At 44.7% G+C, this 12,834-nt stretch overlaps 1 protein-coding gene across 1 annotated transcript in view; it reads left to right on the top strand.

Moving 5' to 3' along the window:
• ANKAR (ankyrin and armadillo repeat containing) overlaps nucleotides 1-12,834 on the top strand; it is a 101,791-nt gene that overhangs the window by 77,035 nt on the left and 11,922 nt on the right. Inside the window, 3 exon segments of the mRNA XM_088475491.1 lie at nucleotides 460-566; nucleotides 2,705-2,824; nucleotides 4,393-4,551. Of these exon segments, the coding sequence (XP_088331617.1) occupies nucleotides 460-566; nucleotides 2,705-2,824; nucleotides 4,393-4,551 (386 nt within the window).

Raw genomic sequence — 12,834 nt, forward strand, 5'->3', positions numbered from 1 at the left:
GTCAGAAGCCGGCCCACTGACATCACTAGTGATGTCAGTGGGAGTGATTTTGGCTTTGATAGAGCCAAAATTACTCCGGGCCTTGCGGTTGAAAACCTCAACCGCAGGCTACGGCTCGCAGTGGCGATGGTCGCGATGGTCAAGACCATCGCGGCCATCAAACTGCACGCTCGTCCAGGAGGACGCTCCATAATTATGGAGGGCGGCCCTCATTCAGAGCGTGCGCTCTGCTCAGAGCGTACGGCTCTGAATGAGGGCCTATGTGGTGTCCTTACAATGTGAAGGGAAAACGAGGTGACAATTTCAGTGTTTTTTTGGGTGAACAAATCAACAAATCATTATTTTGTCTTTAAACATGTAAAACTTATTATTTGGAGCTGATATGTCCATCTGGGAGTAGCTGCTCCGTATTGCACTGGACAATGTACTGGAACATGAAGTGTCTGTGTCCTTATACAGGTGTAGCCCTTATAAATAACACGGTCACACAGGAGAGAATAGTGGAGGAGCGAGCGCTACCGACTCTCGTCCACCTGCTGAAAACTCACAGTTCTACCAGAATCAAGGTACAGTATCCAAGTACCAGCCATGGATATCAGATAAGGCCCTTGTGGACCCCGATTACACTCTAGCATATTATAGACAATCAATCATCTTATGTTTCATTATCCACACTTCCTACATATAAGTGTGATTGTCTTCTGTATGTCATCGATTTAGCTGATTTGAAAATGATACTATGGGGTCGATCCATTGAGGTGCGAATTGCTGTTTTCTCTTTGAATTCGCACAGCAAATTCTTGCAATCCAATTAGCAACTCGCACTGAACCAGTCAGAGAGAATTCGCATTTTCACCATTCGGAAAGGAACATCTATATTTAAAGGTTAAAATGTTGGGAAAACCGTGCTAAACCCCTTGGACACCCCCTAATGATTAATTAGGCAATTGAAAGTTTCCAATGAGCTTAGGCCCTCATTCAGAGCCGTACGCTCTGAACAGAGCGCACGCTCTGCATGAGGGCCGGGCTCCTTTTTCATGGAGCGTCCTCCTGGACGCTCGTATAGCTGTGGGTCACCACCCACAGGCTATACGAGCGTGCATTTTGATGGCCGCGATGGTCGTGACCATCGCGACCATCGAAATTGCGAGCCGGAGCCTGCGGTTGAGGTTTTCAACCGCAAGCTCCGGAGTGATTTTGGCTCTATCAGAGCCAAAATCACTCCCACTGACATCACTAGTGATGTCAGTGGGCCGGCTTCTGACGGGAGGCGTTCCCGTGGGAACGCCCCCGTCAGGGAGGCACGCCCCCGGCACGCCCACCAAAGGGGGCGTGCTGTCAATCAACATTGACAGCACGCCCCCTTTGATCGGACACAACGAGCGAAGGAAAGTCCTTCGCTCGTCGTGTCTGGCGCATGCGCACGACGGAGCTCCCTCCGTCGTGCGCATGCTCAGTGCAGACCATCGACCCACTTGCGAGCGTACAGCCGCTCGCGAGTGGGTCTGAATCAGGCCCTTAATTAGTTCAATAATTACATGTCATTTTTTGGGGGTAAAAAAAAGACCTCAAATTATCCCCAAATCAACTTTTTTGTTGATTTAGTCATCCCAAATTTAATTACAATATTTTTTAATTGAAAAATACTTGGTTTCTTTTTTTGTTTGTTTGTTCTTTTTCAATTTTTCAAAGTGCCCTCAAAGTACCCCAAAATCATTTTTTTTTTTTTTCATTTCATTTGTTTGAAATTAAACGAAAAGTTGGGGATTTTTGTAATTTTTTTTTTTTTAAAAGCACAAATCAGCCATTTGACACCATTAAAAAACCTTCAGTACTTTCCTAATACCCACAAAGAGCCTTCTATACGGTCCTGCTAACAAAATTATCCATCTTGGGGGGTCCAGGATGGTCTCCCCATTTTTTCTTGCACTTCTCTCACATCGCATTTGGCAGTCAATTCGTACTCCGTTGCGAGTACCGCAAATAGGCATTTTTAACTGGATTGGAGCTTTCCTGGGTGCGCGCATTCCCGCAAAGCCTACGAGTTTCATGAAACAAACTCGCTACTCGCAATTCGCACCTAATTGGATTGACCCCTATGATGGATATGAGGGGTCTGTGTCTGTGCAAAGATAACTCGTGTATTGTTGATGATGACAGCTTCAGTATGTATATTTACGGTTTGTTTGGTTTAAATGTAAGTAAGTCAATAAAGAAATAAAAGAACCTATTCACCATCTACATAAATAACACAGCGCTATACCTTAGTCTGGTTATTTTTAAATGACATCTGAGGGACAGCCTGTAGCTTGTTACCATAGCCTCAGGGGAATCCCTGTTTGTCCCCCTGCTATAGCTGCTGGTAATTAATTTGGGGAAAGGAGAGGGGGGTTGTTTATTGTTTAGACAGTGACAATAACGCAGTCTCTATTATCACATGGGTGATGGTGTTTATGAATCCTGATTTTAGCCTCATCTGTACGTTAGACTTTGCCCCAGCTGCTCCTCTACGCTGGGTTGTCAGTAAACTTCCCCCTCTCCCTGGTACTGTTTCATGTATGTTCAGGCCACGTTTTACATACAAGTCTAATGTGCAGGCAGCCAGTAGTTTGCACCTAGGTCTAATTGTTTAAATCCCATCTTTCAACTTTTTACAAAATCTAATGATTCATTATTATTTGTGCCCTTGTAACTGCTGTGGCAGGTGGAGGTGGCCTGTACCCTGGCCTGTATCGTCCTGAGGAACTCCGGCCTGCAGGATCGCTTGCACCAGGAAGGGTTTCAGTACAGTGATGTTCTAGATCTTCTCTGTGACTCTGACCAGGTACCTTATCCTCAGGTGTAGACTCACCATTGCCGTCTCCGTGGCTTCCATCAGTGGCCCGATAGCCTAAATACAGCCTTTGCCGTTTCTGACACCAAAACATTTCCAGCCGTTTCTGACACGTCTACGTTGTGTGACGTTGTGGGGCCGATTCTGAGGCGGATGCCGCGGCGTCCGTGTGCTCGTCTTATGCCGGAGTCGTGTCAGCGTCTTTATGCTAATGCTGGTATCCGCCCCTCCCCTGGTGTACAAGCGTGCCTCTGACTGTGCAAGGACTGTGATGCCCACTTTGGGAAACAATCCCGCTCGGTGCGCCATTTTACACCACTATCGGTTGTACCATTGGAAACTTTCACCAGCCCCGTGCTAGGTGCAGGATCTCCGTCAAAGTACAGCCTCCAATGTGAGTGATTAAGCATCTTGAGTTTGCAACCAGTTATGCGACACGTCCGCGACAATCCCATAACACGCCCATAAGACGGTGCATCTTCGTACGTCTGAATAGTCTCCACCCATGAACACCCAATACATGTAGCATACATTTCTGAGGCTGCGCCTCAATCGGTCCTGCGACTCTGTGCACTCTCACGTGGGACGTATGCGCTGCTCAACTTTTTAGCGACTTAGACTCATGCACAGTTGATAAACATTGACCATACCATATAGCTGCTGCCTGTGACTGAGGATCAGCCCCTGTGCGTTTAGGACACACCACGTCCTTGTCCATGTCCTCGTACATTTAATAAGTGTAAATCATTAGCTGCCGTCTGCAGATGAGTTTCCCAAGTTACTGTCCGTGGTCCAGGCGCCATGTCCCACACTGCTCTAGGTGCACATTACTTTATATGCAGTTATTGCCAATTCTTAAATAAAATGATTTTTGCCTAGTGATAATGAACAAGGTCAGATATTAAATATGCAGATGCTGGCGATAAAACAATATGTAATCCATGTAGCTTTTGTGCCTTAGTAAAACCATGATGTGCTACTAGGCGGGCACAGATCACACGCCTTAGGGCCTGATTCAGAGAAGAACGCAAAGCCAATGTTTTTTGCAGTTGAGCGATTGTCGGTAAACTGCGCATGCGTCAAAGTCCATTGCCGTAGTTGCAAGCAGCGACTTTTTACTTCCAGAGTGATTGACAGTTAAGGGGCTTTTGGGGGAGGTAATGGGTGTGCCGCCGATAGTGCAGGCGTGACGCAAGAGTTTTTGGGGGTGGCGGTGTGTGTCCTGCCTGTGTCTGCAATCCCATACACATAAAACATGGCTTCAGCGTCTCAGTTCAGACCGCTATTCTACGCGACAATAGGGGTTACTCAGGAGACCGGTTATTACGTGGCTGCATATCAGTAGGCAGTTGCTTGGATTTACGTTAGCGTCGCAATACAAAACCCGGCACCTGCAACATTACCATTTTTTTGCATATTCTCTGCGTACAGAATCACAGCAGCGACAGCGGTAGCGGACTCTCTGGGTCTTAGTTACAGGACCCGGATTCTGTAACATTTGTTTTCTCTCGCCAAACAATTGTGGCAGAAAGTAATTGGCCATCTGTATGTGATTCCAGGATCTTTGCCTACGAGCAGGCTACGCATTAGCCCTTTTTGCTTACAACAACACTTTGCAACAATTCTATATTTTGGAGAATAGAGGCATCGAAATATCCATCTATGAACCTTTCCTTCAGTCTGCAAATGAGTCAGAGAAGGCCAGAGCTGCGTTCCAGGTATGATAAGATAAATCAATAAGCGTACCCGTCATCTACCTGTATTAATCAAGGGTATACTACATGACGTATAGAATGTTGTCATATCTTTAAGTTTATGTAACAAGTATAAGTGAATTTATGTATGGCCCTTAGGCAATAGAGGAAATGGCAAAGTCAAACAAACTGGGGTCAGGAACCATATCAGTGGTAAGGTCAGGACCAAACAAAGGTCAGGGCTGTCAGACTACAACTAGAGGCCCTGATTCAGAACCGGACGCTCTGACAGAGTGCTCGCTCTGAATAAGGACGTCTTTTTTTTTTTTTATGGAGCGGCCAGGATGATGGTCGCGATGGTCAAGACCATCGTGACCATAGGGCTTGCGAAGAGACCCTTGTGGTAGGGTCTCGTTGCCGCAAGCCCCAGAGAGATTTCGGATAACAGAGCCGAAATCTCTCCCACTGACATCACTCGTGATGTCAGTGGGGCCGCCCCCAAACGGAGGCGTTCACATGGGAACGCCTCCGTTTGGGCAGCCACTCCCCCGGCCCGCCCACCAAAGGGGGCGTGCTGTCACTCAACATCGACAGCTCGCCCCCTTTGTTGCGAGACCCGGAGCGACGGAGTGCCCGTCGCTATCCGGGTCTCGCGCATGCGCACACCATCGACCCGGTTGTGAGCGCACAGCGCTTGTGACCGGGTCTGAATCAGGCCCAGAGTCACAGGTTCGATTAGTCGGCACACCGCACAATACAAAGCCTTCGGGTAATTCGATTATACCGGGCAATGTGTACATGCGGGAGAAGAAGATTCTCTATCTCAGATTCACATCCTGAACTAAATATTTTCTTAATGATAAAAATGTAGGCACTTTATTCATTTCTTTTAATATAATATTAAGCCTGTTAGTCATCATTATATCAGGTGGCGAAACATTAATGTACACATTAATATATGATAGTTATGTTTGAAACAGGTAAGAAAAAAGTTGAGGGTTAAATTTACTCCCTGTAGGACATTCCCATTGTGTACTTACAGTTGTCAGAGTGCATTATTGTAGTTTTATTAAAAATAAAAAACTCTTTTAGAACTATGTATAGATGCTTCATTATTGCACAGCAGGACATTAGTGCTGTGTATTCAATCATTAGTCTATAAATTCTTAGTATCAATGCCTTATGTATCCCTCTCCATCCATTCATTTTGTAAGTTAAGCATTTCACAGATAACGCTTTGGCCCTGATTCAGACCCACTCGCAATTGGGCTTACGTACGTTCGGCGTAGGTAAAAAAATATTTAAATTCAAGGCCTCGCTCGTATTTTCGAAAGCATATAAAAATCCGCCCCAAACTCAGCCGACCCCTCCTCTAACTAACGAGCGTGCCAAATAGCGAGTGTACATCCCCGAAATGGCTTGAAGGGAACGCACGCACAAGTACAAACCGGAAGTGGGACTGTCAGATTCCGATTACCTGCTCCTTTATTCTGCCTACCTCCCTCAATCGTATCATGCCAATCAATGTATCAATTAGCTTAATTGTTTTTTTTTTTTTCAACACAATGCAATAAACTTTAATCTTGTCTGTGTTTGTGTTTGCTCGCAGAATACGTACGGCTGAAACCTTCGCTTTTATTGTTCAAAAGACATGTTAGCCCCAATTAAACAATTGTTCTATTTGTTTGTATCCCCACAAATTTTCTGTGGTTCATTTCTTTATTGAAATTTGCTTACGCATGTCACTGCATCAAGCCTATCATAACTCTCAAGAGATTTGTGGCCCTGTCGAACACATGACTCATACACTAACCAATAGAATTTGTCCTGTTAATTTCCCAAATACATTAGCCAATCAAATTTGTTTTGGGTGCTTTATTAAAAATATTTTTCTAAAAAAACACCATTGCCATCATGAGATCCGCCGCATTCACCAGGCGCGAACTGCTGGTGCTGACGGAGGTGATGGACAGGCGGATCACCAGTCAGCCTCCACCCATCTCAAATAGCCGAAAGCGTTCCGCATATGCGGAGGTACGTCGCCGCCTGCGCTCCTTCGGCTCACGCCGACATATTGGCCAGCTGGAGCGCAGGTGGTCGGACCTGCACCGGCGTACGCCCCACTTGCTGGCATGCTTTCGCATGCAGATCGCGGAAAGTAAGTTTTATGGACTGTGGTTTTCAAGTTTATCTTGTGGGCCCTAACTGCGTGTGCATGTTTTCATGTCTGTCCTATTTAGTCATTGTAGTCATATCTGCATGTGCATGTTTTCATGTCTGTCCTATTTAGTCATTGTAGTCATATCTGCATGTGCATGTTTTCATGTCTGTCCTATTTAGTCATTGTAGTCATATCTGCATGTGCATGTTTTCATGTCTGTCCTATTTAGTCATTGTAGTCATATCTGCATGTGCATGTTTTCATGTCTGTCCTATTTAGTCATTGTAGTCATATCTGCATGTGCATGTTTTCATGTCTGTCCTATTTAGTCATATCTGCATGTGCATGTTTTCATGTCTGTCCTATTTAGTCATTGTACATTTTTTTTTTTATTTTGGATTCCTGTTAAAACTAACCACAATATTTTTTTCATTTTTTAGGGGCACAGCAAAGACTACGGCGTCATCGCCAGACAAGACGCCGGTCCCGGCCCCTCTCTCCAACCCCCAATTCCTCAATTACCCCCTCCTCCCCAGACCCTGTGGCCGAGATTTCAGGTCTACTTCCCCTCCAGCCCAATTCCCCCTCTCCTCCATCCGTCCCTCCTCCAAATACCCCCTCCCAGGATTCTTCAAACACCCTGCCCCTAGGTTTGGGGAATGTAGCCCCCTCCGAGGTGGTCCAGGGAGTGGCTTCTGGCTCTGGCGTTTTGCCGAACGGTATGTTTTTTAATTTTATTTTGGGCACCACAAACTGTTTGTATGTAATCATGTGTCGTCCCCATTTTTGTTGGCTTTCTGTTGCCTTAGGGTATTTTTGGGGGTTGTCTTTACCTGTTCCTGCTGATTTCACCATACACATATCACACCTGTGTGCATTTTTTTAGGGCCCTTGTATTTTTGGCCTAGGACATTTTGGGGTGCTGGGTTTTATCCGTGTAATGTTTTTTTTGGCCACAAGCTTTTAAGTTTTGGTTTGCTTGTTTTGTGTTTTTTTAGAATGTTGCTTCATTATATATTTATTAATCCCCAAACTTTTGTCACCCACAGAGGAACAGAGGCGTCGGGCAGAAATCTGTCATTGTGTGGCCCGTATGCTGGAGCAGGTCACCGGGCTTCTGCAGGGCCTTGACCATCTGTTGGTCCTCCTTAGGAATTAGTTTTTTTTTTTTTTTCTAATTGTTTCCTAATAAATCAGTTTTAAGTCAAGCTCTGTCTCATGTGTTTTTAGTAAATCCAAGATTCTTTACACTGACATAAGTAGACTCTTCAAGCAAGGATTGCCAAAGAATCTCACTACAGATTGTGTGTTGTATTTTGAATGCAAACAGGCACAAGAAACACCTCCCAGTACCAATGTCATTTTCCTTTTTTGTGGTGGCCAACATGATAGTTTACACCATTTTTCAGGTTCCTATTTGGTGGCCAAACTGCTTAGGACAATCTTACGAAGGCAACTGATTGTACAGGATTCCTTGTTGTGTTGGTTAGTACCCCGAAAACATATTACATTTTAGCTCCACTTGCTTCATTACTGGGTTACCCCTTAGGTAAAATTAACGTTTGGGAGTTTGTTTACACTTGCTTCTAACGTGCCCAAAAAGGAAACAAATTACACTCTCCAAATATTTATTCACAATAGAAATCAAGATACAAAGTGGTCACTCACAAACAAAACACACAGTGATAATCAGAAATACACCACATACCAAAAACAGGAAACAAACACACAACAAATCAAGAACTGGTTGACGAAGGTCCATGCCCACATGATTTCAAAATTATGGCGTTGCAATATGGGTGTCATAATATATTCCAGAAGTTTCCACATAAAGGTTTTTGAAGGGTAGCAGGAAGTAGTCATCGTGGGAGTGCCAAAGATTATGCAAACAAACAGAAGATGGTGCAAGAATTAATATCAAAAAAGATGAATGCCAAAAAACCGTAACACATTGGGTATACACACACTGTTGTTTGGTCAATAATTACCTAAAATATCGGGCCACCACATCATCGCGTATGGCCCCCCCACATACTGACCTCCGACCAACCTCGGGGGGCCATCCTCAGGTAAGGCATCCTCTGGCTGCATTGGAACACCACTCCTTATGGCGATGTTGTGAAAGATCCCACACAGGACCACAATTTTCGAAACCATATCCGGCAAATACATGAGCTCGCCACCAGAGCGGTGGAGGCATCTGAATCGGCCTTTTAAAAGGCCGATACAGCGCTCCACCACTTGCCTGGTGGCTGTAAGTGCGGTATTAAACTCACTTTGTGGGCCTGGTGTGGGAGCCAAATAAGGAGTGAGCAGCCAGGGCATGCAAGGGTATCCACTGTCTCCTGTGAAAAAGAATAGACAACATCAGGATCACTGTGTATCAAGCTTAACATTGTTATGTACTAAAGGTCTCCACTTACCCGCATCACCAGCTTGTAGGTTGTTTAATTTGTGCCATATCCCTGATTGCCGGATGACGAAGGAGTCATGTGCACTTCCTGGTAATTTTGCATTCACAGACAGGATCTGGAGGGAGGCATCACATACCACCATTACATTCAGGGAGTGATAGTGTTTACGGTTGCAAAATATTGCCTCCAGCCGTGCTGGTGGCTGAAGTGGTATGTGAGTACCATCCACAACCCCTATGATGTGTGGGAAGCCAGCTATTTGGTAAAAATTGGCCTTGGCCACACTAAGGGCACCCATATCCAAAGGCATTTTAATAAAATGATGGAGGTGCTTGAAAAGTGCCTCCATCACTGCCCTCAGGATCCTTGAAAAGGAGGATTGTGAGATGCCCGCCACTATTCCCACCGTTGTTTGAAACGATCCTGAGGCACAGAAATGTAACACCGCCATAAATTGCGTAAGTGGTGGTATTGCTGTCGGACTGTCACTTTGCCGCTCAAGATCACTCTCTATTAATGAGAGAGTGTCTATGATGATTTTGGGAGGAAGACGGTAGCATCTTAAAACCTCAGCATCGGGCATTCCAAAAAGGGTGACACGTGTTCGAAATATCTGGGGCCTTGCACGCCTACGATGCCTACGCCTGGGACGAGATTGAGGTTGGTCGGCTTCCGGGAGCATGGCCAGAACAATCCGCCCAAGATCAACCTGAAATGGCAAGATTTGAATGTAAGGCTTTGGACCCACCCCAAAAGAAAATTAAGAACAACTTAGCTTGATGATAGCATCCATTGCTGCTTACATGCCGGGGTATTGTCATGATACGTCCAAACTGAAAATAATCCCAATATTAATTTGTAAAAGTTTAGTCTGTGCATTTATGTTTCTAAATTTTGTGCTAGACAAAACATAAAATAGGCGAAACACACATTTGGCCAAAGAGCAAAACGGCATTGCACACAGTACATCAAAATGGGTTGAAATGTAAGCCAAAAATGCGAAAGGGCAACCACAAACAATTTTACAGGATTAATAAGCATTTAAAAATGCGCTAATTATTTCGCCTATACAAGTCACTATACAAACAGAGAAAAATGCGCTAATTAGTTTGCAAATACAAGTCAAAAAACAAACATAGAAAAATGCGCTAATTATTTCGCCAATACAAGTCACTATACAAACAGAGAAAAATGCGCTAATTAGTTCGCAAATACAAGTCACTATACAAACAGAGAAAAATGCGCTAATTAGTTCGCAAATACAAGATAAAAAATGGACTTACCAAGAGCAAATATATAAGATTCCAAATCAAAACGTCTTTGGGTCCGAAATAAAAAAAAAAGCTAAAAGAGATGAAATTATGGATCCAAAAATTAAAAACAAGAAGAAACACAATGAGACACCAATTGAACCAAAGTTAGACTTCACAAAACTTACCAAATCAAGAAACGAGGCCAAAAAAAAAATAAACAAAAAAAGCGAACGGAAAATAAAAACGCAAATCTAGCAAACAAAATAAACTCCAAACGCCAACTCCTTTATCCGCAAACAAGAAACTCCAACCAAGGTAACCTCCAACAATCCAAAAACGCCACCTCGACTCGAGACACACCAAGCCATAAATAGTGTTTCGTTTCCCGCACAAATTAAGGAGGGATCATAGGAACGCACAATCAATGATGCGGCCGCAAAATAAGGACGCATGTATAAATACGTCACGAAAACACATTTAAATTCTGGTGTATTTCTTGTTTGGACCTCAGACATGGCTACAGACCAGGGAAACAATGGACAAGAGTCAGGCGGTAAGTCTTTCATGCATTTTGTCTCAATGATTAATTTGAAACATAAGATTGGGCAAGTTGTGATTTTGAGAAATCTGAATATTTACACAAATAGGTGAGGAGGATGACATGGAAGAGGCTGCTGGGCCCAGTATTCCGGCCAAAGCTGCCAAAAAAAAAAGGCAGCCACATTTCACAAGAAAGGAGATGGAGGTTTTGATTCAGAAGTGTGTGGACATCCTGCCACAGGCAGACAGGAATATGAGTACAAGCCAGAAGTGGAGAATGTGGGAAGAGGTAGCCGTTGCTGTCAATAGGGTGGGTGATTATGTCCGTCTAGCCCGGGATGTCAAACGGCGGTAAGTAAACACTTGCCCCCCCTAAAAACAAACCCCATTTTAAACAAAAGAATAGTGGTTTCCATTTTATCCCACAGATGGGGCGACTTCAAATATCGCCTAAAGCAAAAACTCGCGAACAGGGCTAGGCATGCAAGGGGGACAGGTGGGGGTCCCACCCCTGTGTCATTGGAGTTGACGGATTTAGAAGAGCTGGCACAGGGGTGTGTGCAGCCTGTGGAGGTGTTTGGCGTGTCCAACATGGATACGGACATGCCAGACTTTGCGGCTCCTCATGTTGTCCCAGGTAAATCTTGTGATGTCACCAACTCTGAAATGTTAGTGGGCCAATATGTAGATTCTAATGTGAGTCTTTTCTCATTTTTCCTAACAGAGACACAGGCGGATGAGTCTGCTCCAGAGGGGAGCCTTGGCCGCCGAATTTCTGCTGGCTCTGCAGGGGAGGAACCAGTACATCCGGCTGAGGACCCTGCAGAAGCCAGTCCAGGGCAATCCCCCTCGCAGGCAGTGGCCCTCCTCACAGAACTCAATTTCAAAATGGATTTCCATACGGAGATTCTGCAGAGGATGGACGCCAGTCTGCTACGGGTGGCTGAGGCCCTGGAGCAAAATGCTGCGGCCAATGTGACCATTGGTCAGGCCCTGGCGGAAAATACCAGGGCCAACATCCGCATCGCCAATGCCCTGGAGCAGCTCGTTCGCCAGCACATGGTGGAGCCGACCTCCCTTCCTGCCGGAACATCAGGATCCTCCACCTCTGGCACAACATCAGCCAATCCTCCAAATGTGCCTAGCCCTGTGCCTAGTCCAGAGGCCACAACATCTGCCTCTGGACAGGCAAGCCCGATGACATCCCGGACCCGGTCTGGCGCCCTCCCTCCCCCAGCCAAACGGGTGAAAAAACTGTGAAAGCAATGGCGACTTTTCCCACACTCCTTCTGTGCTTGGCTCATATTCCTTTCTGGTCAAAACTTCCCTCTCCTTTCTTGTGAATTGTTTTTAATTTTGTGTTCTACATTTCATAAATCTTTTATGTTGGCCCAATTATTGTAACTTTGGAAATGAACCCTGCAAAAAAACTTTGCCAAAAATTTTTTTTATTGTGATTTCTTGTTTGAGCAATAAAAAAATAATAAAAAACTGACATTGTATTCTCACATTATTGTCACAATGGATTACATTTAATCCTGGGCCAAAAGGCACAAACTGGCAAGAACCACATTTTACATGCCCCCCAAAAAAAGGGCTCTTTAAGGAACGTTTCAAATTTAACATAACGAGGCAAATTCAACAGGCCAAAAGAAAAAGGGAAAAACCAAAAAAACATGATGACATTATTGTTACAATAGGCCCTAACCAACAAATTGAGCCCAAAAGAAACTACCACAAATGTACGTAAATTGATTGTGTAATCATCACATTAGCAGCTATGATTTCCACCTGCGTACGCTTTTGTGCTAACACAAAAAACTACTTTCAAAACACATACCAAGCCGGTTTTCAATCCACCACTAATTGCTGTTCAGACCACCCGCGATTAATCGCAGCAACATCGAGGAGTGCCGAGATGTGGTCGAGTAATCCAGAC

Source organism: Taudactylus pleione, unplaced genomic scaffold, assembly GCF_031769625.1.
Source record: "Taudactylus pleione unplaced genomic scaffold, aTauple2 ptg000173l, whole genome shotgun sequence".
NCBI classification, from domain to species: Eukaryota; Metazoa; Chordata; class Amphibia; order Anura; family Myobatrachidae; genus Taudactylus; species Taudactylus pleione.